This window comes from Rhinopithecus bieti, unplaced genomic scaffold (genome assembly GCF_001698545.2).
Source record: "Rhinopithecus bieti isolate Rb0 unplaced genomic scaffold, ASM169854v2 scaffold_16234, whole genome shotgun sequence".
In the NCBI taxonomy this organism is placed as follows: domain Eukaryota; kingdom Metazoa; phylum Chordata; class Mammalia; order Primates; family Cercopithecidae; genus Rhinopithecus; species Rhinopithecus bieti.
Genome location: NW_016808946.1, coordinates 1,112,115 through 1,136,249, shown reverse-complemented (window position 1 = coordinate 1,136,249; position 24,135 = coordinate 1,112,115). Strand labels below are relative to the sequence as shown.

The window sequence follows — 24,135 nt, the reverse complement described above, 5'->3', positions numbered from 1 at the left end:
CTGTGGGCACAAACTCAGCAGCCCTTTCCCCTGACCCAGGCGCTCCCTGCCCCAGCTGGGGTCCTGGGATGGGACTGGCTCCAGGAGCCCTGGCTTTTGAAGGACTGGGCAGCCCCAGGGGGGCAGAGGCCCTACCATCTCCCGAAAGCAACTACCCCGCCTCCTGGCCTGGTCCTGCATGTCGCAAACACCAAGGGAAGTCCCCTGTCCTTCCCAAACTAGATGTCCCTGCCCAAGGCAGAACCAGCGAGTCACCGGAGGAGCAGGGACAGACCCTGGGGACCGAGGGAGCTGGTCCAGGGTGAAGTCAGGGCGGCCGTCCCCTGGCCTCCGAGCACGGGGCTGGTTCTTTCCTAAAAGACACTTTATAAAAATACATTGTAATTGAGTTTAATAATCTTCTCCCTTCCAGAAAGGCCCGACAGCCGCTGCTTGCTGCTTACTTCTGCCCCATTCCGAATATTTTTACCTTATTTGGATGAAATGCATTATTTTTCTAATGAAAGGCTTTTTTTTTTCAAAGGGCTGTTTTCCCTGGTCCAGCAGCTGGCTTTATTAGGCAGCACTCCTGCCGTTTTGGGGAGGGGTTTTTCTCTCCCTGAAATCACGCCAGACTCTCTGTCCTCAAAAGCCGAACTCGGTGCTCAGGACCCACAGGGGCAAAAGGCCTCCGGGCCCAGGTTTCTGTCTGTTTCTCCTCCACACTTGAGCCTCAGAATGTGCCAGCTCACCGACCCCCAGGTTGGAGAGCACTTGCCCTGTGAGGTCTCCATTGCCCCCACCCCAGGGATAGTGAAGCCCCAGGGAACCCCTTTCTCGGTGGCCCCAGCTCTCCAGGAAGAAACGGGGCCAGGCAGCTGGCACTTCACTTCCACAGCACCGACCTCACAGTCCTGGCTTCCCTTCCTTCCCAGGGCATCTGCCCTCTGGTCTCCCTTTCTGGTCCCGCTGCAGGAGGGACCTCTGAGAAGTTACAGACAACGGCTACCAGGCACCAAATGGGGTGGGGACTCCTCAGGAACAGATCCGCCCACAATGCAGGCCTGTGACCCAGCAGGTCCGAGGGTGGGACATAGGCAGTCACCGTCCCCAGAGCCAGGCCGAGGCCTGGCCCACTTGTCTGCCCGTCCCAGCTCCCAGACACTGGGACTCCTGGGGGCCTGCTAGGCAGGACCCCCTCGTCCAGGTGAGGTGGCAGCCCCTGGAAACTGAGACACCTGCTTCTTCAGAGACGGCAAGGAGGCCAGGGAAGGAGAACAAGCCACAGTGTGACACTGAACTGGGCTCTGCTTGTCCCTGGGGAACACGTGGCTGTAAACAGGAACTGCAGGAGCGTCCTTCTAGGTGACAAGCATGAAAGACGCAACCCACAGGCCAGAAACCAGATTGGGGCTGGACCCTCCCGCAGGTGGGTGCAGCCTGCTCCTGGGGACCCTCCAACGGGTAGGTGCGGCCCGGTACTGGGAACCCTCCAGTGGGTGGGGGTGACCTGCTCCCAGGGACTCTCCAGTGGGTGGGTGCAGCCTGCTCCTGGGGACCCTCCAGCAGGTAGGTGCGGCCCGGTACTGGGGACCCTCCAGTAGGTGGGGATGACCTGCTCCCAGGGACTCTCCAGTGGGCAGGGGCGGCCCAGGCCTGGAGACCCGTCACTTTAACAGGCCCTGTGTTCCCAGCATTAAGAAGGGTTTGCTGCAGGGGCTGAAAGCAAAACATCTGAGACAGAACAGCCCCAACACCAAGCCTCTGAGCCCAACTGCGTGGCCTCCCTCCTCCCCAGGAGAGGGTGGGGTGGGGCGGGCGGGTGCATGGAGGCCACACCTGCAGGGGCTGCCCAGAGCTTCCTGTTTCCGAAGCCCTTGTGTCCCCATAGGCACACGGACATCACGGCGTCTGCAGCCAAAGCCCTCGTGTCCGCACAGGCACACGGACATCACGGCGTCTGCGGCCCATGGGCCTGGTCCCGACACTTGGGGGCTGGAGGAAAGAGGAGCGCCCCTCAAGGAGTGCATGGCTCTGCTCTTCTGGTTTTAGCCAAATGCTCTGTGAAAGGGAAAGGGAGACTGGGAGGGCGAGAGCTGGGGGAGACGAGGATTCAGAGAGGCCGCCACACTCCCCTCCCCGGGAAGCATGCGTCCATTTAAGGAAGGAGAGCTCCTCACTCCACATGAGGTCTATATACAGTCACACGAGGTCCCTGATCCTCCTGCGGTCAGCTAGTGTCGCCCTCCGGCAGCCACTGGGCCTGAACAAAGCCCTCTGCTTCTGGCTGAGCAGTGGCAGAAGCTGCCCATGGGCTCTCACCCACACTTCACTGGCTGAAGGCTGCACTGAGATCACCCCCAGGGCCCAGGGTGCCATGAGCAGACAGGGAGCCACAGGCAGAAATTAAATAGTGGCAACTGGTATTTATTACAATTATATACAGTCCTATCTTCCATTCTGAGGTCTATACATGATCACACAAATGAACATGTGTTTCTTGGGGGGAAGGACAGAGCTGGCTATTGGTCAGGAAAGCCCTGGTGCCTGGCTCCTCCGAGGGAGTGAGCCCCCATCTCGCCATGGGATTAGCTGAACCATGACACGGCAAGCGAGGGCATCAGAAGCGCAGCATGGTTTCATTTGTCTGGGAGGACGACGGGGCACGAGTGGGGTTGGTGCTGGGGACAGGCACCTGCGGGGTCCAGGGCCGGGTCCAGGGAGGGAGGGGGATGGCAGACACCAGAGGGACCGCAGCTCCTCCTCCACTGAGGAGTCGGGAGGCAGTGGGGACGCTAGCTCTGGCCATGCGTGGCGTCACGGTAGTCAAGACACTCGGCAAACACACCCTGGGCAAGGCGTCTGTCCGGGAGCGGCTGGGCAGGGGCTTGAGCCCCAAGGCTTCGCTGCCTTCAGCCGGACTTGAGATCAAAGCCAAAGGCTGCTGGGCCTGGGCCTGGGGCTGGGGCTGGCGGCCAGGTGAGAGGAGGCCAGGTGGACAGAAGTGCGACCCCCACGCTGCCACCAGGCCACAGTGCAGCTGAGGACAGCTCTGCCCCCTACCTGGGCTCCAAGCTGCCCTCCCAGGGCCAGAGAGGGAGGCAGGGTGTGGCCACGCACCGGCATACTGGACGCCGTCCTCAGGGCTGGAGGCAGTGGGCGCGGCCCTAGTCCCGCTCACTCTCGTTGCTGGCACCCTCGGGCCGCCGCAGCTTCTCCACCTGCTCGTTGATCTGCCCATCCCCGCCCCGGCGGTCCTCCCTCTGCACCCCCAGGCAGTCCTCCTCGTCCACATGGCTCACGTCATCATCCTCCTCGTCCTCCTCGTCCTCCTTGTCATCCCTCTTCTCCTCCTCGCCTTGCACCTCCATCCGCACCTGGCCCTTGACGTCCACCACCCCCTCGCCTTCCTCTTGGGGGCCCAGCAGGTGGTAGGTGACCGTGGAGCCCTCGGGGCTGTGGCCCTCCTTCCCAGGTGAGGACGACGTGGACTCATTGCTGACGGGTGAGATGTCGCTGCTGCTGTGGTGGTTCACGGCTGCGGGGCTGGAGGGTGACGGTGACTTGACCGGGATCTGCCAGGAGGGGATCTTTGGGGCTGACGGGGACGGAGGGAACTGCCTCCTGGCGGGAGAAGCAGAGGAGGAGGTTGGTGGCGGCATTCAGAACTCCCACCCTTGAAGGGCCATGCCTTCCCTGACCCCCAAGGGCTTGGCGATGGTGAGCTGCTCCCCTAGGGCCACTGGGCAAGGGACAGGATGGAGCCCTTCCTCCCCTCCTTTCAGGAGCAAAGATCCTATAGCTGAGATAAATGCCAAGAGTGTCCTGTGCCCCCACAGACAGCCCAGGGTCCCCCCGGGACCCCCTGGGCGAGGCCCACCTGCCTGGGCAGCTGCTGGAAGCCAAGTGGGGCCTGCTGCCTCTCCGGAGCCTGCTTCCTCCTGATCCTCAGCACTATCCCTGCCTCCACCCCAGTGGCCAGGAGAGGGACAGGGTGGGGAAGAGCCCAAAAGGGCGATGACTGGGGACTCCAGACACCTGAGCCATAGTCCTAATTTGTCTATGGTCTGAGCAAAAGGTGGAGGCAGGGAGCCCTGGCCACTGGCAGGGGGTCAGACACATCAGAACCAAAGGGCAGTGGTGGTGCCCTTTGCTAGAAAACTTCTGAGCTCAACACTTTCAACGGGCAAGAGTCAGCTCTCCCTTCTGCTCCGTATTCCCTTCCTGGGCCAGCAGCCAGCCCAAACCAAAGCCAATTCCAGGAGGGACCTGGGAGGTCAGGTCCACTTGGCAACGGCTCAGAGACAGAGCTCTCCAACAGGCAGGCCCATCTCTGCCTGAGCCAAGAGGACAAAGCGCTGCTCACAGGGCTGTCCCCCAGCAGGGCCTTAGACACACCTCTCCCCCCAGACCCCACTTGAATGGGGCACACACCATGGCCTGCTTTATTCACCAGCATCCTCAACGCTAACAAGAAATTCCATGTGCAGTTTTCTTGGCCCCACAGTTACCCGACGGCCTGGCCTCCATCCCCAGCCTCCAAGGCGCTGGTCTCAGTTAGGGAAAATGGAGGCCATCTCCTAATGACAATGCCCTGGTCTCTGCCAGCACCACACCTCTTTCTAGGACAGCTTCTTTTCCTCAGGGAGAACCAGGAAGTTGAGTGGCTTAGAAAATGGGGTCTTCTGACTAGAGCCGCAAGAGCCCTCTGCACCCCATCCTGGACCCTAGTGAAGAGCCCACCTGTACCCTCCCATTCACCCAGCTCCCACCAAACCCAGTCCAGCAGGGAAACAAGGACACTCCACGCAAGGCACCCTAGGGCGTCAGCCCCGGAGGACGGCCCACAGTCGCGGCTCCTAGGACACAATGGCTCCTGGACACTGGACTTTCAGTTTTAAAAAACCACAACAGTCCAGGCACAGTGGCTCATGCCTGTAATCCCAGCACTTTTGGAGGCCGTGGGCAGATCACCTAAGTTCGGGAGTTCAAGACCAGCCTGGCCAACATAGCAAAATCCCACCTCTACTAAAAATAAAAAAATTAGCCGGGCGTGGTGGTGGATGCCTGTAGTCCCAGCTACTCGGGAGGCTGAGGCAGGAGAATGGTTTGAACCCGGGAGGCAGAGGTTGCAGTGAGCCAAGGTCATGTCACTGCACTGCAGCCTGGGCAACAGAGCGAGACTCCATCTCAAAAAATAAATAAAAATAAAAATAAATAAAACCAGGACAGTCCCAGGCAAAGCAGGACAAGTTGGTCAGCCTACCTCTGAGGCTGCATTGGTGACAATGTGCTGTCACTACAGAGGGACAACAGGGGGACCACCAAGAAGCTGGGGGGGCAGGGCCTGCTTCTACTCATGCCTCCAGTCGTGGAACCCTTCCAAGTAGAAAACGCAAAGACCCTCCCGCAAGGGCTTTCCCTGGGACAAAGCTGTCACTGAGTGGTCACCTGGGGCTCAGGAAGCAGGAGGAGCCAAAACAGGAGGTTCTCCTCTGCTCCAAGGGCCCTGCTTTTTGGCTCAAGCTGTCCCTTACCAGGTCTTGACAGGCCTGGGAACTGTGTATCAAAACTCATGTGCCACAGACCGTCACCTCTGGAGTGGAGAGGTAGTCAACTGGGGAATGAAAAGAGAAGTTCAAAAGGCCCCAGACTCAGTGCCTGAGTCGCCCAGACAGATGGGGTCCTCGGGGGTGGGGGTGAGGGTCATGCCCCTCCCATGCCCCAGAGCTCCCAGTCCCCCTTTCCAGGCCTGACCAGAACAGGGTCCCCGTCCCTCCCTCCTACCGATTTAAAAGAAGCCCTTTCAAGGAGTTAATTTCGGACTTGAGTTCGTTGATATTCTGGGACTCCAGGATCCAATTGGTGGATGTGGTGGCCTGAAAGCAGAGCACAGGGAGCAAGGCTCAGGGTGGGGTCCTTGTGGCATGGGCAGGGCCTGCGGCTGCAAGAGGACCTGGGTGGGGGCAGCAGGTGGGGCGTTCTGGGTCTGTTCTGGGGAACCTGGAGGAAGGTTCTGCCACTGCCCACTGCCTGCCATGCCTCTGTTTGGATGACGACATCCTTAAACATTCCCATGGCTCTGTTTGGACATCTGATGACTTAAGGAATCATTATGTGTTTTTAGGTGCCATAATAGTATTGTGGGCATCTTTGAGAGCCATGTGGAGGCGTGAAGGTGCGGTATGAAGTGGTATGATGCCTGGGATATAAGATGGCCCAGGGTGGAAAGAGGAAAGAGCCACTATCTCTGACAAACCCCATCCTTCCATGCACAACTTTCCCCTTTGAAGGTAACACTGTTTTCCAAATAAACTTCACGGGACTACATCTCACTTCTGGCAAATCTTGCTGGTGTAGATGGGGAAGAGGACAGCCAAACCAGAGGTCCCCAAATGAGAGCTGCCGGTGGCCACCTGCTTGTGGCATGTGCACAGAGGACAATGCCACACGAGGCCTCCGTGTGAGGTCTACCTCGCCCAGGCTGAAGGCCACCCCAGGCTGTCTTTAAGTGCACAGATGAATATTGCCAGCTCTCCTGATACTAATCCCCCGAGGCGGGTATAGGGGACGTTCCCTGGCTGTTCCCTACCAGTGTGCGGTGGGCCGCTGGGCTGGCTTTCAGAAGCCTGGCCCCTGACATGGGGTCGGGGGCTGCCGTGGGCTCGCCGCAGCAAGCAGCCCAGCTGGCACACCTTAGCAGGGAGCAGTCCTTTGGAGGACCTGTAGGTCTCAGGAAGGAAAACCTGGGCAGTCTGAGAGTGAGTGTGTGTCACCCGCCACCCTCAGACATAGCCCCTCAGGGTTCCTACTCCAGACCACCAGACAGGGAGGGCCCAGGAGCCACTGTTCTGGCTTCTTTGAGACCTTGAAAGCTACAGCAGCCCATTAACAAGGGCACAATTTCCACTCACCGGCCTACAAAGGACTCAGATTTCCAAACGCATATGGTGCCAGATGCCAGGATTTAGAAATAAAATCTGACATCTGGGGCTTTTTAGTCAGTCTCTTTAAAAAACAGTTGTAGAAAACTCATAGCCTTCAGTTTAATGTAGGTTTTTTAATTACTTAAAGCTCTTCTTTTTAATTTTTTACAATGCTCCGGTAGGAGTTTGGAAGCCAGATATAAAAACTTTACATTACAGCTGAGAAAACACAGCTCTGGGTCTTTGGTTTATGGGGTAACCGAAGTCCTCATACATACGAGTTTAGGTGCCAAGCCAGTGGCCCCACTGCAGCTCGGGAGAGAAGGTTGGGGTGGGCCAGGGACAGTGGCAGCAAAGCCAGCTCGAGGAACTCTGAGGGGCCTGACCCCTCTCACCACCCAGCACATCCCGGGCCCCCACTGCTTCTTAAACACAACATGTGGTGTTCATCTCATGCGCAAGGCCTGAAAACAGTTTTCCAATTTCCGGGATGGCTTCTGGCCACAGGCAGACCATGGATCCAAAAGATGATCTGACCCAGGAGAGCAGGCAGGGCCGTCGCTGGGCTTCCTGGTGCTTTAGGGACCGGCCACCCGCAGAGAACATGCACTGCACGGTGGCTGGAGGTGGCCACCAGTACCCGCAGCCACCCCAGGAGGAAGGGCAGGCAGCACCTCTGTGTGTGGTTTGGATGTCCAGGGGGGGAGATTCCCGGGACTCTCTTCAAGAGACACCCCAGACTCCATGGAAAATGGAAAGACTGTCATTTTCATGGTTTTTGCAAATGCAAAAGATTTGAGAGCTGGCTCGAGCCAAGTCGTACACTAGGAGTGGCTTGCCCTGGGTGAGCAACTCAGGACGGGACTCTCCAGAGCCCAGCTTGTGGGGGCAGCCAGGGAGAATTGTCCACCGGACACAGAGCTGTGGGTCAAGGGACAGAGAGAAGAGCCAGTGGGTGTTCTGGAGCCACCAGGCCACTGTCTCCTGGACCTGGTCTGTCTGACACTGCCTCAGTGATGACCCCTGTTACCCACCCACAGAACCCAGGCCTGCAATCCTGTGAGTTGGTTGGAGCCAGGCACCCTCCTGAGCCCATGAAGAGCCCCATGAATTAGGTGCCGTTATGGCTCCATTTTACAGATGAGGAAACTAAGACTCAGAGAGGTTAAGTGACTTGCCTGTGGTCACACAGCTAACGAGTGGCAGGGCCAGGAAAGCTGCCATGCCAGGATTTCTTCACATTTGGGCAGTGAGGCAAGGACACTGACTCGGGAGTTGGTTCTGGCTCCCTAGGGTTGCTGGAACCTATGGAACCTGAGTCTAGAGAACCTGCCCGCGGCACTGCAGTGTGGACAGGGCTGGTGCTGGTGAACTGACTGCGGCTCGCTTCTCCCCTGTCTGTTCCAGAACCCCTCCTGGCCATGCTGAGCTGCAACCTAACTTATAGGTAGAGGCCGTCCCACATCTACACAGAAAGCCTCCAGAGCTGCAGGGATATGGCTGCCATGAGATCTCCACAGGCAGAGGGTAGCTTTTCCTTCCTCCTGTTGGGAGGTGACAGAGAGAGAGAAAGGACAGCCTCAACGGTTAAACATCATACTGACTGCCCAGCAACGGCCTCCTGTCTCTACAAGGAAAGAAAGGGCAGCGTCGGCTGTGGCTGTGTAACCACCATGAGACTGGGGCAAAGTCCGGCTCCCGAAGGTGGCAAGCCAGGCCCAAGGGACAAGAGTGAAGGGCACATGGGACAGACCTGGGCCTGGAGGGCCCTGCAGGGCAGAGACAGGTACCTTGGCAGCGGCCAGCTCGTGGGCGAGCTCCTGGATCTTCTGCTGCTGCTGAATCAGCAGCTCCTGGACGGAGGCGAGGGTCGTCTGTAACTGAGTCACTGCGAGGAGAAAGCAGTCACGGCGCAGGTAAATTCACAGGCACAGACGTTCCCCTCGCTCGGCCCGCGCACCTAGGAGCTGCCCATGTTCCCGCTTCATCTAATTTATCTGCAGACACCCCCAGCCCCCCGCAATCCATCTAATTTATCTGCACTCTGGGTGATCTGCCTGCACTGTGTCTAACCTCTAGTATTTCTACTTTATCTTTCCATTGTGTAGTTGTCCATGGTCAACAGTATATCCGTCCAGAACCTCTCCCCTCTAATTAGAGCTGGCTATGATTTGCTGAGCTCTCCCAGCTTCTCTGGCACCTGCATCCTTCATCTCCTGGGCCTCAGTGTCCTTGTGAAACTCCTGGAGTCTCCAGTGCCGGGACAGACGCATCTCGAGTCCCCGCCACATTCACATCCAGGACTGGCTCAAGCCACAAGTCCTATTTCCCACTGCTCCTTCCTGCCCTCCCCACCTGACCCCAGGCTGCCTGCTCCACTCCCAGGTGCCCTGTGACCCCTTGGGACCCTGTTGCCACCAATGTCAGCCTTGCAGGAGCAAACGCCAGTAGAATGGACAGCATCAGAGGGTTTCTGAAAGGGTTTCTGCGAGCTTCACAAATGTGCCCCAGAGGGACACAGACTCCTGCCTGGGACAGGTAGCTCTCTCGTTGGCCTCGCTCTGGTTTTTAGATTCAGAGCTGCCGTCTAGTAAACAAGTTTATAAAGAAGGGAAGCCACCTCTGGTGCGACAGGTCCCAGCTAATCTGGGCCATTGCTGGGGCACGGAGTAATGAACGTGAGCCCTGTCGAGTCGGTAACAGGGGAGGTGGCCAGGGTCCTGGGAGCCACAGTAATTACAGACTCTCTTGACCCCACAGTGGAGTCTTAGAGGGAAGGGGGAAAATCACTGAAAACCCCCCTGAAAACCTCAGAGAAGCAGAAATTACAAATGAACTTTACAGCCCTTAGAAAGGCTGTCATTTTATTCCCCTTATTAATATTCTGAGGTTGGGAGCCTTTCCGTAAAAACATAATTAATTGAGGCCGCGCCGACAGTAAACAAGCAATTTCAAATTAAACCGAAATGACGGCGGCTTCATTTGCAAATGTGAACAGATTCTCAGAGCAGATAAATGAAGTCACCACATAGAGTGGAGACGGAGGGAGAGGGGAGGGGCAGAGAAGGGGCTGCTTGGAGAAGGCTGTGAGGGGTGACTTGATGGAGTCATTAATCTTTACCTGTCTGGGCCACGCTGCCACTCAGCTCAGAGAGACTGGCCTCCATCCTCTCCAGCTGCTTCCTGTCCTCTCGGCCGCCCAAGATAAGGGGGAGCAGGTATTTCTGCAAGAAGCGGGACAGGGTGAGGAATGCATACGAACCCAGGGTTATCCTCCAACAATCTCTCAAATTCTGCCGCCCAACTTTCTCCCGGTCATCCCCGGGTTTTGGAAACCCTAAGCAAACACCATAAATGAACAAGATATTTGAAAAAGTTATGAGACTGCGATTACAACCACGTAAAAATTCTGCCTGAATAAGGACAAGGACCAGGAGGGAACGTGGACAGGGAGAGTCAGCTGGATCTGCTGTGATGGGAACTTTCTGGTTCCTTTATTTACTTTTCTTAGCGATGCCACACTATTTCTGTAACACAAAGTTTTAAACTCTACTGTCAAAGTTGTAAGATATAAATGTGGATGGACACACAAGCATCAGATACTGCTGGAGCCTCCGGGAGGCGAGGGAGGAGGGGCAGCTCTTCCCGGCATATTCTCCTGAATCGTGAACATTTTGAACCTGTGAGTGAATCACCTATTCAGAAACAAATGAGTACAATTAATAAACAAAACATCACTGGATAAACTAAAGGAAAATCAACAACACATTTCTGGGACCCTTGGTTCTCTCGCCAGGGGATAACACGAGTGCTCTGAGGCTGCTGGAAGAGGTCACCTCAGTCTTTTTCTAAATGAAGCCTGAATCCTCAGAACAAACTTCCTTCATGTAAGAGTCAAAAGAAGTCGAGTTCCCCAGAATGAAATGCAGGGCAGAAGGGAGAGGAAGGCGCAGGATCATAAGAAACTGGCTCTGGGAAAAAAGAAAGTGGATGCGGCAGGGCCACCCCTCACAGGGGCCTAGAACCAGGGACGCCCGGGGGCCGTTCACAAAGGAAGCAGGCAGGGCAGGGCTGGCAACAGGTGCTCTTGGTCGCCTTGGAGGTGAGGGTGTGGAGGGGTGGAGGTGGGTGGCGGGGCCTTCAGGGACAGCTGCGTGTAGGAATATGTGCACTGATGTCCAGCCACTCGGGATATGGAGACAAAGTCCCCCAGGTGAGGAGAGTGAGACCCGCTGCCCACTTCAGTGGGTGCTGCCAGCGGCAGTGCAGCGCAGGCCTGGCAGGAGTTGCCCAGGGACAACTTTGGTTCTTAATCTATCTGGGCCCAGATAAGAAAGAGGACGGAAACCTCTCCATTACGTTTCTGTACCAGGGAAGGAAAAGAAGGTCTCTTGCAAGGGGTTTGTGGGAACTCATTTCCAGAGTGACTCCTAAGCGAAGATCATTCTTCAGCAGCACATGTATAGATGCATTTTCTATTTTGCAAAGTGCTTTTCAACCACAGTGTGAGCTATTACCCACAACTGAGCCAAAACTCATCAAAGGTAGCCTTATGCTTCAGGATGAAATGTCCTCAGCATGAAAGGTAAAGAATTCTCAGCCAGGCACGGTGGCTCACGCTTGTAATCCCAGCACTTTGGGAGGCTGAGGTGGGCAGATCATGAGGTCAGGAGTTCGAGATCAGCCTGGCCAACACAGTGAAACTCCGTCTCTACTAAAAATATAAAGACTAGCTGAGTGTGGTGGCACATGGCTACAATCCCAGCTCCTCGGGAGGCTGTGGCTGGAGAATCACTTGAACTCGGGAGATGGAGGGTGCTGTGAGCCGAGATCATGCCACTGTACTCCAGCCTAGGTAACAGAGCTAGACTCTGTCTAAAACAAACAAACAAATAAACAAACAAAAAATCATGTATGTGCGTGTAACCAACTAAACACCCCATTTCTGAGATCAGAAGTCCTAAGGGCAGGAGCGGACACGCTGCCCTAGTCGAAGTCTTCACATGTTTATAAAGCAAGTCAAGGGCTTCTTACCATTTCTTTTGTTTTTTCAGTTTCAAGAAACTGACCAGATGCTTTAGAAATTCTCTTGTTACCATTGTGACTGATATTGCGATGTTTCTTTTCTTTTTTAAAGTACAGCAGAGAGCCCAGAGCTTCGTAGAAACTATGGTGGCAGCTCCCTGTGAGTGCCCACACCAAGGCGAGCTGCCGAGCTGCCCTCCCGCTCCCATCAGGCCACAGGCCCTCCATGGGTGGCCATGTGACAGTGCCTACTGCTCAGTACAGCCGGGGCATTCATTTGAGGACTCTGCACTTGTATCACATTCTTCTTGGTGCTTGTATACAGTCAGTGATTTGAAGGGGCACCAGTTCAGAGGGAGAAGTACTGAGCCCCAAGAGGTGTTTTTGTTCTGTTCTTTTATTTGAGACAGAGTCTCGCTCTGTCACCCAGGCTGGAGTGCAGTGGCACAATCTCGGCTCACGGCAGGCTCACTGCAACCTACGCCTCCCAGGTTCAAGTGAGTCTCCTGCCTCAGCCTCCCGAGTAGCTGGGATTACGGGTGCACGCCAAGACACCGAGCCAATTTGTGTATTTTCAGTAGAAACAGGGTTACACCTTGTTGGCCAGGCTGGTCTCAAACTCCTGACTTCAAGTGATCTGCCCACCTCAGCCTCCCAAAGTCCTGGGATTATAGGTGTGAACCACTGTGCCTGGCTTATTTTGTTTTTTAAATTGAGACAGGGTCTCCTTCTGTGGCCCAGGCTGGAGTGCAGCAGTGTGATCTCAGCTCACTGTAACCTCTGCCTCCCGAGCCCAGGTGATCCTTGCACCTCAGCCTCCCGAGTATAGCTGGGACTACAGATTCACGCCACCATGCCCAGCTTATTTTTGTTTTTTTTTTGTTTTGTTTTACTTTTTCTTTTGGTAGAAACAGAGTTTCACCACGTTGGCCAGGCTAATCTCAAACATTTGGACTCAAGCAATCTGCCTGCCTTGGCCCCCCAAAGTACTAGGATTAGAGGTGTGAACCATGGCACCTGGACCAACCCAGAATGTTTTGTTTCTTGATTTCTCTTTTTTTTCTTTTTTGAGATGGAGTCTTGCTCTATCGCCCAGGCTGAAGTGCAGTGACGTGATCTTGGCTCACTGCAAGCTCCGCCTCCCAGGTTCACCCCATTCTCCTGCCTCAGCCTCCCCAGTAGCTGGGACTACAGGTGCCCACCACCATGCTGGGCTAATTTTTTGTATTTTCAGTAGAGACGGGGTTTCACCATGTTAGCCAGGATAGTCTCGATCTCCTGACCTCGTGATCAGGTCAGGATCCTCAGCCTCAGCCTCCCAAAGTGCTGGGATTACAGGCGTAAGCCACCGCGCCCAGCCCTTGTTTCTCTATTTCTAACATGGAAATGTCCAGCTCCAGGAATACATGCTACACTTAAAAAATTATATTCTGCTATAACTGTCATTAGCTTTTGTACTACATAAAAAATGAAGAATCCCAGAGTACCATGGCTGAACATGTTTCATGTGCTAAGAGTGACCATGGCGAGTCTGGGTGCTCATTCAGGTTGTTTAAAAAAAAAAAAAAAAATCACCGGCCAGGCACGGTGGCTCAGCCTGTAATCCCGGCACTTTGGGAGGCTGAGGTGGATGGATCACCTGAGGTCATGAGTTCGAGACTGGCCTGGCCAACACAGTGAAACACCATCTCTACTAAAAATACAAAAATTAGCCAGGCATGCTGGTGTGCGCCTACAATCCCACCTACTCAGAAAGCTGAGACAGGAGAATTGCTTGAACTCAGGAGGCAGAGGTTGCAGTGAACCAAGATCACGCCACTGTACTCTGGCCTGGGCGACAGAGCGAGACTCCATCTCCAAAAAAAAAAAAAAAAAATCACCAATCAGGGGTGGAGGAGCTGACAGCCTCGAAAGAAAAGAGGCTTCTCTCCAGGATCCCAAGATCTGGACTGGCCACCTACCCTGGCCCTGCATTTTCTAGAAACTAGACTCATCTGCTTCATGTCCAAGTTGGACCTTCACAAGGGAGTCAACGTTTACCTCATGCCTGCAGTTCTGTTGCAAGCAATGAGCCTGGGATCCTGAGAGTTGACCTGAGAAGCCTGGGAAATCCTAGATTTCTATAGATGCCAACACAACAGAGCAAAAAGAACAGCTCCCATACATCTGATGACACTAAGGTTCTCACTGCTGCTCTTAAATGCTACGGCAGAACAATGGTGTATAAAGCTCTTCCATGTGCCGGGCTTGGCTCTGAGCCCTCCACAAGGGAGACTGACTCTTCGGGACTTCACAACAACCTCGTGAGGTCGGGACTGTTATCCCCATTTTACAGACCAGAGCCTGTGATCACCAAGCTCCTGAGGGGCAGAGCCAGGGCTCAGCAAAGCAGCTGGCCCAGCGTTTATGATCTTTGCCATTATGTTATTCTGTGTCTCAAAACTGCTCGCACGGCTTCCCTGTGTGGGCACTACTCTAAGTGCCCAACACAGGCTGGCAAGGGACAGACCTCACGATGCCCCTGCAAGTAGAGATCTGGGTGGTACATGCTGAGTACTGGAGAAAAGATGAGCAGAGCCGCCAAGCCTCGCAGCAGGGCAGGGCCTGGATCCAGCCGTGAACCCCGACCTCTACCACAGCCTCTCGCTGCCAACATGCTCCAGGGCAGAGCACAGCAGTGCCTCCATGCAGGGGAGCCAGTGAAAGGGCACTGAATGCCACAGGGTGGCAGGGGCACAGCACCCACGGCCACTGGGGGTGACTCACCTTGTAGAGCTGGTGAAAGCCAAATGCGATGCCTGCCATGATGATGGCCAGGGCGCCGTAATCTCGCCATCGGGATCCTGCGGGGCCTACAGGCGGGGTAAGAGGAGGAGGGTTAGAAGACGCACATGGTGTCCTTCCCTGGGTGGGGGCCGGCACACGTGCCTCAGTGGCACAGTCTCCTCGCCTCCAACGATGGGCAAGTGGAACACTCTACCGCAGGAAGGCAGCACGTGATCATCACAACAGCAGCTCGGCGCCGTCCCCTCCTGTTCCCACTACCTCGACTGGGACACAAGGGATGCCAGTCACCCAACCCTGACTGCAGGCCGTGGGTGGAGGTATCTAGCAGTGAGCTGAGCCCCGAGTCGGGAGTCAGGTGGCAGAGGTGATCTGAAGACGGATGGCACGGTCTCTACCTCAGGAACAAAAGATCCAGAGAGGAGAACATGAGTACATTTTGGGGAGCATAAATACACCCACATATGCCTACTACAGCTGGCGATAAGCTGGGAGCCACAGCAGAACCAAGCGGGGTATCAGCCAAGTGGAGAGGGGGACTGTGGTATGCTGGGTGGGGGCGCGGGGGTGGGCTGTGGTAAACTAGACCTCCCAGCCCTGCTCTCGCTTGGAGCCAGCGGAGAGAAAACACGAGTCTCCAAATGACTGAGGCTTCAGAGAGTGAGAACGCCTATCAAAAGGGATGGGGTGGCAGGGGAGAGGGGCTGGGGTGGCAGGGGAGAGGGGCTGGGGTCAGCAGGGCCTTGGAGGAGCCCTGAGGCCCTTGGGGGCTGGAGAGGAGCAAGCACAAAGGAGAGACGGTAGGTGCATGTGAACCAGGTGAGAACCCTGGGCCTGACTAAAGAGGAGAGCTGCTCTGGCCCAGAGGACCCCAAGAGCAGGGTGCTGGGGAGAACGGAGAGAAGCCAAGGAAGCTGCAGGTGCAGTGGAGGCTGGGGCGGGGCAGGAAAGAGGTGGAGAGGTGGTGCCAGGTGGACTGTGTGGTCAAGGAAGCCGAATATTCTTTCATAAGCAATGGGAGCCACTGGGGGACATGATTCAGGGAATGCCATGACCCTGAAGAGCAGCACTGGGGTGGCTCTGAGGATGGTCAGAAGTGGGGGCCGCAGAGGCAGAGGAGCTGGGGCGAGGCTGCTGCAAGGGTTCACGAGTTGGAGAGGGCCTGGGACCAGCACAGAGGGCAAGAAGGGAGTGGGGTGATGTCTCAGAACAGGCTGCTGCTGCTGTGAAGAGCAGCCAGTCTTCGTGGAGCAGCACCTGGCCCCTTTCTCTTCTCTTTATTTGTATTAAGTAAGTAATCTTTGTAGAGGTGGGCTCTTGCTATGTTGCCCAGCCTGGAGTGCAGTGGCGATTCACAGGCATGTTCCACCGCTTATCAGAATGGGAGTTTTGACTGGCTCCACTTCTGACCTCCTTAGGTGACCTCGTGGTCCCCTGCTCCAGGAGGTCACCATATTGATGCAGAACTTAGTGCAGAACCACCATCAGTACAGTGCCCCGCAGCCCGGAACTCCTGGACTCAAGGAATCCTCTCGCCTCAGCCTGCCAAGCGGATGGACTACAGGTGCGCAGCACCGCGCCCAGCCCTGATTCTCTAGCAGGGCACACAGCAAAGTGCCCTCATCCCAGGTGCGCAGCCCCGGCGCCTGGCCCCGATTCTCTTTAGCACGGCACATAGCAGAGTGCCCTTCTGGATGCAATTCCAGTTGACGTGGGGAGAGTTTCCACCTTCACTCTTTCCCATGTCCAGTTCACAAAGTGCTCCCATGTCCACGACCTCATCCGATCCTCCAAGGCACGCGGGACAGCCCTGTCTCCACTGCCAACACCTTTCTGGAGCTGCCATCTCCAGGCCACGTGGTGGGTGCTCTGCCTCCCTCCAAAGGATCTGTCATCAGGAGGGGCCTAGGTGGGACACAGACCACTGGGGAAGGCGAGCACAGCGCCAGTGGAGAGCTATCTGGGAGGCACCCCCACGGTGTGCTGCTCACTTGGGGGAAACGGGGAGAGGGAAAATCAGCAGCGTTCTAAACTCCGGGAAGGAGCGTCAAAACACGGCGGAGTGAGGCTGAAGGACTTGCTGCTTGAGAGACTTCCGCCCTCAGTTCTCACCTGTGCCTGTAAGTTTTCAGAGGTACCTTCCATGTCCTGGCGTTTTATGACCAGAGGGGAGGAGAAGGCCCGTTCCTTCTTTCAGCTCAGGGCAGGATGTGGCATGAGGGGGAACGGGCTGTGGCATGCAGCCCAACCAGGGGGATCCAAGTCGCAAAGACCTCCTAGTGGGCAAGGAGACACCCCCTCCCCCAGGCTGCGGAATGGCACTCTCAGGGGACAGAAACATCCGGACTGGAGGGGCCTGGAGTCTCTCCGTGGCCACCAAACTCCCCCGCTGCCTGCAGATTCCACACGAGACTCCCTGGTATGTCCCAGCCCTGGAATCTCGATCCCAAAACTGTAATCAACATACGGCCTTTGCCTCAGTCCCCAACTCCCATTTCTGTTTGACACTTTTGAACAGGTAGCACGCATACAGTTGAGTCATCAAATAGCACAGGGCAGTTGTGGCAAAAAGGCTTCCCCCACCAACAGCCATTAGTAGTCTTACATTTATCCTTCCAGAGAGTTTGTGCGCACATCTAAGGCGGCACAGGATGCCTTCTCTTCCTTCACGTTTCCCCTTCTCTCAATCTTGTTTTTTACAGCTGTAGGATATTCCACTTCACCTGCCCTCTGATGGGCATCCACCTCATTTCCAACTTTCTACTATTGCACACAATGCTGCCATCAACAACGTGGACATGTGCCATCTCCCACACGGGGACACGCACCCCGTGAGCCTTAGAACTCCCAGAGGCTGGTCCCAGGGCGTGTGCATTTGCAGTTTTGAGAAATGCTGCCATGCTGCCTCCATGGGGCCGATAATTCACCCTCAGCCCCTGCGCAATGCCTGCTTCCCCGCGGCTGCGCCCACACAATGCGCGATTCAAACACAGAGATTCCTGCCAATACCACAGCAGGAAAGCAGAAGTTCACTCTAGTTCTAATTTGCATTGATCTCATTTTGAGTGAGGATTGAACATGTTTTCATCAGCATTTCCTTTTCGGTGTACTGTATGCTCTCCACTTTTCTACTTGATTTCTTTTCCCTTGTCACTTTAGAGAGACTTTTTATATAGCAGGGATATTAGCCCATTGTCTGTGATCTGCATCGCAAACATCTTCTCTGGTTTATTTTTCTTTTGACTCTGCTAATGGTGTTTTGTCGCATGCAGAGGTTTTTATACAAATTTATCAATCTATTCTTTTATGGGTTCCGGGATTTGTGTTACGGTTAGTAAGGACTTCCCCACTCCCTTCCCAGGCTGTGCAGTGATACCTGGTGTCTAAGAAACTGCTATGGGAAGGGGACAGTGCTGCTTTGCTGATGGTGGACACCCCCACCTGACACGAATCACCTCTCGTTACACAGGGAGCTCTGAGACCACTGAGGCAAACAGATCTTTCACCTTGACCCCAAGGAGTCAGGCACTTGGAGTCCCGGTCAGGTGTCTCTTCTGTCTCCCCTCTTCTAGCCAGCTTTGCTTGGCGCTCCAGATACAAAACCTGACATCTAGTGCAAGTCCATTTTCAGGAGGAAAAAGTGAAGACAGAGCAACCTGGCCACTCCGCTCTCTCAGAGTCCCTGCTCAGGAGGGCTTTCATCCATACCCGGAACATCCCTCCATGCAGCCAAAATCCTCAGGCAGAACAAGTGCAGAACAGGGCCCACGGCCCAAATACCATATTCACCACTGATTTCTCAGACACCACAAAGCCTCTTGCAAGAAAGCAGCTGTGACTGGGCTGAAAGCTTGACCAGCACCTGGAATTTGCTGGATTCCTCCACTCGCCTGCAAACATCCCGCCATGAGGAGGACAGCCTTCTCTGGGGCCCTCTGGGCTGCCGACACTAAGCAGATGCTGGCTGTGCGGGATGAGGACCAGGACCCTCCGACAGCTGCCCCGCTTTCCAGAGCTCTGAGCAATTCCAGCCCCAAGAAACACCTGTGGTCCCTGCAGCCTCACCCTTCACCCCTCACCACTCCTCGTTCTGCTATGCTCACGTTAAGAACATTTTATTGCCCCCTGGTTTTCATTATTAATGAAAAGGGACCAGAATGATCTTTCCTAAAGTTCAGAGAGTCTATAAAGACAAGAAGCTGAAATGCCATTTTACTCGTTTTGGAGATGTGTGATACAATTCTGTCTTGTGGCAAAATGAAAAAAGTGAAAAACTCAGATAGAGATGACTCCTACCTGCTGTGTGGCTCTCAGAGCGTAACAGACCAGGCTACTGCAAAAACATCAGCATGGTCCACACTAGCTCAAACTCCCAGCCACGACCACCTCGAGTCCTGCCCCTCCCCCTCCAGAGTCTATTTTTTCCAAGTCCAGTGCAGAGCCCGCGAGGAAACTGAGAGTAGCGCACCTGGGAGCATACCTCCCCGCCACCAGGCTCCCTGAATGTCCGGAGGTATAAAGACAAGGGCAGAAGACGGGGCAGTCACTCTTCTCTAGCTGGGAAGAAAAGAAAGAGAATGAGTGGGCTTTTTAAATGCTTCAACTCTCCACTCTGGAAGCAGGGACCCGCCTCCCATGCAGACAAGGCAGACAAGGTGGCAAGTGGGCAACAAGCCTGGGGTCAGAAATCCTGGTGCCACCACCAGCCAGGGGGGTTCCAAGGACATTTTTCTCTTCTTATCAAGCACTGACTGAAGGGGGCAGGGCTTTGCTAGCCCCAGAGAACCCAAGAACAGGAGATATGTTAACTCTCACTCAGAGTCCAGCTGTCTAAGAACTGGCGCTCTAGCTGCGTGGCAGGGGTCCCTCACCAGTACCACAGCCCTGGCATCTCTGTGAAGGCTGAAGAGACGGGCATCTGGCGGCAATCCTCATCCTGCACACCTGGGCCTTCCTGGGACTGCCTCTACGTTGTGGCCCTGTGGACTGCAATGTGGTCAGGGGACAAACTGCTATAGAGCAAAGGGCATGGAGCTCTTTGAAACTCAACCTTCCAAGATTCCACGAACTACCTTAAGCTCTGCCCAGCTCCATGGAGGTCAGCCTGCGCAAAGGCTCCAGTTTGGGTAAAACCACGGTAGAGAGCGGGGGCAGGAGAGGTGCATCCCCACAGCTAACTATTCACTGAAAACCAACAAAACCAACATGACTCTGTTTCTTTATACCTCCACCAACCAAATTCTCACCTAACAGGTGAGAACAAACATTGTCAACTAAAAACACATGCACAGGACGGGGACTTGTGCATATAACATGACAGTGTTGAGCCTGAAACCTGCAAGTCACAGACTGATCCACACCATGGAAATCCTGCAATCCAGTAAAGGTTCATTGGCAACACAGAGCTGAAAGCTGTCACGGAACCATCGTGCCGAGACAACAGGCACTCCAGTGATGTGCTGGCTGACAAGAGGGAGAGAACTATCATGTCCTTGGGGAGGCTGGCAGCCCAAGCATGGGCAAGGCAGTGGCAGAAACGGGGCCAGCCCATTGAGGTCGCCTCCAGGTTCATCAGGTTTGGAGCCTCCATACAGCACTGTCTCTAGCTTCTCATATCAGCCGATCAGCTTCGCTCAGAAGCCACCCTGAAAATTAAATGACAAGACAAACTCACTCCCAGTAAGGTCCTGGAGTAAAGCCAGCCCACCAAATCAGTGCTTGCTACAGCACAGAGGTGGAGAGCACATGTGGGGAGAGACGGGGAACCTGGCTGGGTTGAGAAGGGCTGGCTACAGCTTGGGGGCAGGGTGGGCCCTGGCCCACATCCATGGCTGTGGATGGCCGGTGGTGGGCAGAAAGACAGGCCCAGAGAGCAGCAACACAAACAGATAGTCTCTGCTCTGAAGAGAAGGACCTGGCAGCCTGAATGGCAAAAGGCACCACAGTAGCCCAACGGTAGTCGTGTTGGAAAATGCAAAGCCTGTGTTTACACGTACATCCCGTGAAAGACAATCTTTTCCACTTTTCATAGCTACAATGCTATTAGCAGTGTCATCTTTAGGCAGGAAGGACACTGAGAGGCCTATCTATATCCCCTCTCCATAGATTAAAAAATATGAGCTCTAATTAAGCTGTTACGAATTCAGAAGGGTCCAGAAATAGACCCATGCTTACATGGTCAACTGATTTTTGATAAAGAGGCCAAGGTAGCTCTATGGGGAAAGGATAATTTTTGTAACAGCCATGCTGAACAACTGGATACACATAGGAAAAAAAAATGAACTTTGACTCTCACCTTAGACCATACACAAAAATTAACTCAAAATGGGTCACACCTAAATAAGAAAGCAAAAACTATAAAACTTCTGTAAGAAAACAGAAAGCATACAAGAAAATCTGGACAAAAACATCTTACGATATAAGAAGCATGAACCAAAAAGGAAAAAAAATGATCAAATGACACCATCAAAATTTAAAGCTTTTGCTTTTCGAAAGGTACTGTCAAGAAAATGAAGAGACAAGCCATAGGCTGGGAGAAAATATCTGCCAAACATATATTTGACAAAGGACTTGTAGCTAGAATATATAAAGAGCTCTGACAATTCAATAATAAACAGACAAAGTGGCTTTTAAAATGGGCACAAGATTGGAAAAGACTCTTTACAAAAGATACATGAATGGCTAATAAGTACATGAAAATCTGCTTCATGTCATTAGTCATTAGGGAAATCCAAATTAAAAGTACTGTACAATAAGGTTCTATTACATACACATTAGAATGGCTAAGCTCAGAAATGAGACTATCGGGTGTTGCCAAAGATATGGAGCAACTGAAACTCTTACATATTGCTGATGGGGAGACAAATGCTACAACCATTTTGAGAAATAGTTTGACAGTTTCTTCTAAAGTTAAACATGGACCTAACATGTGACTAAGCCATTCCACTCCTAGGAAACGAAAAGTATAAGTGTACATAAAGATTTATACATCAATGTTCACAGCAACTTTACTCATAATAGCCCCAAACTGGGAGTAAGCCAGATGACTACCAACTGGTCAACAGATAAAGAAACGGTGGTACATGGAGCAACAAAAGTTAGCACTATAGTCAGTTGGCCAATCCTACTTTAGCCTATTTTTATACAGCCATGAGCTAAGAATGGTTATTAATTTTTTTTTTTTTTTGGGGGGACAGTCTCATTCTGTCACCCAAGCTGGAGTGCCATGGTGCAATCTCAGCTCACTGCAACCTCCACCTCCTGGGTTCAAGTGATTCTCCTGCCTCAGCCTCCCAAGTAGCTGGGACTACAGGCATGCCACCATGCTCAGCTAACTTTTGTATTTTTAGTAGAGACAGGGTTTCACCATGTTGGCCAGGCCAGCCTCAAACTCCAGACCTTAAGTGATCCACCCACCTCACCTCCCAAAATGCTGGGATTACAGGTGTGAGTCACTGCACCCAGTCTGGTTATTAAATTTTTAAAGAATTGTGGTTGTGGGAAAGGGAGAACAGGAAGAGGAAGAAGGAGGAGAAAGAGGAAAAAGGATGGAGGGAGAAGAGGAAAAGGTGAGACAGAAAACATGTGACAGAGACATATGTGGCTCACAAAGTCTAAAATACACCCCTTTAAAGAAAAAGTCCAGGCAGTGGCTCACGCCTGTAATCCCAGCACTTTGGGAGGCCAAGGCGGACAGATCACCTGAGGTCAGGACGTCAGGAGTTCGAGACCAGCTTGAACAACATGGAGAAACCTTGTCTCTACTAAAAATACAAAATTATCCAAGCGTCGTAGCACATGCCTGTAATCCCAGCTACTTGGGAGGCTGAGGCAGGAGAATTGTTTGAACCCGGGAAGCAGAGGTTATGGTGAGCCGAGATCATGCCATTACACTCCAGCCTGGGCAACAAAAGTGAAACTCCATCTCAAAAAAAAAAAAAGAAAAGAAAAGAAAGTCCACTGACCTCTGGAATACAACTCAGCAATGAAAATGAACTCTCTCTCTCTCTCTCTGTATATATATATATGTAAAGTTATATATATCTGTGTATAATAGATATAAATATATAATATACTCTGGGCAAGAGAGTAAGATGGTGTCTCCAAAAAACTAACACTATAAAACTTCCCAGAAGACAATATAGGAGAAAGTCTCTTCAACCTTGGGGTAGACAAAGGTTTCTCAAGATGTAAAAACCATGAATCATAATCATCAGATAGACATAAATAGTTCATTCCTTTTATATGTATTTGGAAAATACCTATTACACATATTTACATAATATAGAAATACATATATATAAACTATATACGAATATAATTATATGTATTTATATAAATATGTATATATACATGCGTATGTATATGAAAGCATGAATCAATCTCAAAACCATTATGCTATGGTAAAGACACCAGACACAAAAGTCCGCATACTCTATGTTTCCATTTATACGAAATATTTATTTAATTATTTATTTATTTATTTTTGAGGCAGAGCCTCACTCTGTCACCCAGGCTGGAGTACAATGGCGCAATCTCAGCTCACTGCAACCTCCGCCTCCAGGGTTCATGGGATTCTCCTGCCTCATCCTCCCGAGTAGCTGGGATTACAGGCGCCCGCCACCACAACCGGCTAATTTTTGTACTTTTAGTAGAGAGTACAAAAAAAAAAAAAAAAAAAATGAGAAGACCAACTGTTGGGGATATGTAGCAACTAGAACTCTCAAACATTGCTGGTGGGAAGGTAAAATGATGCAACCACTCCAGAAAACAGTTTAGCAGCTTCTTATAAAGTTAAACAATACACTTAACGTATAAACCAGCAATTCTACTTCTAGGTGCTCACCCAAGAGAAATAAAAACATACAAAGACTTGTATACGAATGTTCACAGAAGTTTTATTCGTAATAGCTCAAAGCTGGAATCAACCCAAAGTCCATCAACTGGTGAATGGATAAACAAACTGTGGTGCATCCATACAACGGAACACCACCCACCCAGGGATAAAACGGAAAAAGCTTCGGATGGGTACGGCAATTTGGGTGAGTCTCAGCAACATTACACTGAGCAGAAAAACAACAACAACAAAAAACCAGAAACAAAAGAGTACATACTGTATGATTCCATTTATATTTAAAAAAAAAAAAAAAAAAACCTCTAGGAAAAAATCTAATAGGTAGTAATAGAAAGTAGATCAGTGGTTGCCCTCAAGCCAGGATCAAGGAGGGGTGGACTGACTGGAAATGGGACACAAGGGAACCTTTCAGGGTATTGGAAATGTTCTATCATGGTGATGGTTATATGGAAATGTACACTTACCAAAACTCAAATTGTACAATTAAAATGGGTGCATTTTATTTTAGGTAAGTTACATCTCAATAAGACTGACTTTTAAAAAATAAAATCCATTCAGAATTTAAAA

At 52.7% G+C, this 24,135-nt stretch overlaps 2 protein-coding genes across 4 annotated transcripts in view; one reads left to right on the top strand and one right to left on the bottom strand.

Moving 5' to 3' along the window:
* LOC108539349 (uncharacterized) lies at nucleotides 1-2,287 on the top strand. The gene is made up of 3 exons (XM_017887946.1): nucleotides 1-741; nucleotides 1,230-1,408; nucleotides 1,871-2,287. The coding sequence occupies exons 1-3, from the start codon at nucleotides 484-486 to the stop codon at nucleotides 2,139-2,141; spliced, it is 708 nt and encodes a 235-aa protein (XP_017743435.1). The 5' UTR covers nucleotides 1-483; the 3' UTR covers nucleotides 2,142-2,287.
* A 98-nt stretch (nucleotides 2,288-2,385) lies between these two features.
* Nucleotides 2,386-24,135, bottom strand: part of PEX14 (peroxisomal biogenesis factor 14) — a 163,713-nt gene continuing 141,963 nt past the window's right edge. For all 3 annotated transcript variants that reach the window (XM_017887943.1, XM_017887944.1, XM_017887945.1), the window contains 5 exons: nucleotides 14,697-14,782; nucleotides 10,027-10,129; nucleotides 8,696-8,793; nucleotides 5,767-5,858; nucleotides 2,386-3,603 (listed from right to left, as the gene is read on the bottom strand). In XM_017887943.1, the coding sequence (XP_017743432.1) occupies nucleotides 3,147-3,603; nucleotides 5,767-5,858; nucleotides 8,696-8,793; nucleotides 10,027-10,129; nucleotides 14,697-14,782 (836 nt within the window). In that variant the 3' untranslated portion in view covers nucleotides 2,386-3,146. The remainder of the gene's footprint in view (nucleotides 3,604-5,766; nucleotides 5,859-8,695; nucleotides 8,794-10,026; nucleotides 10,130-14,696; nucleotides 14,783-24,135) is intronic.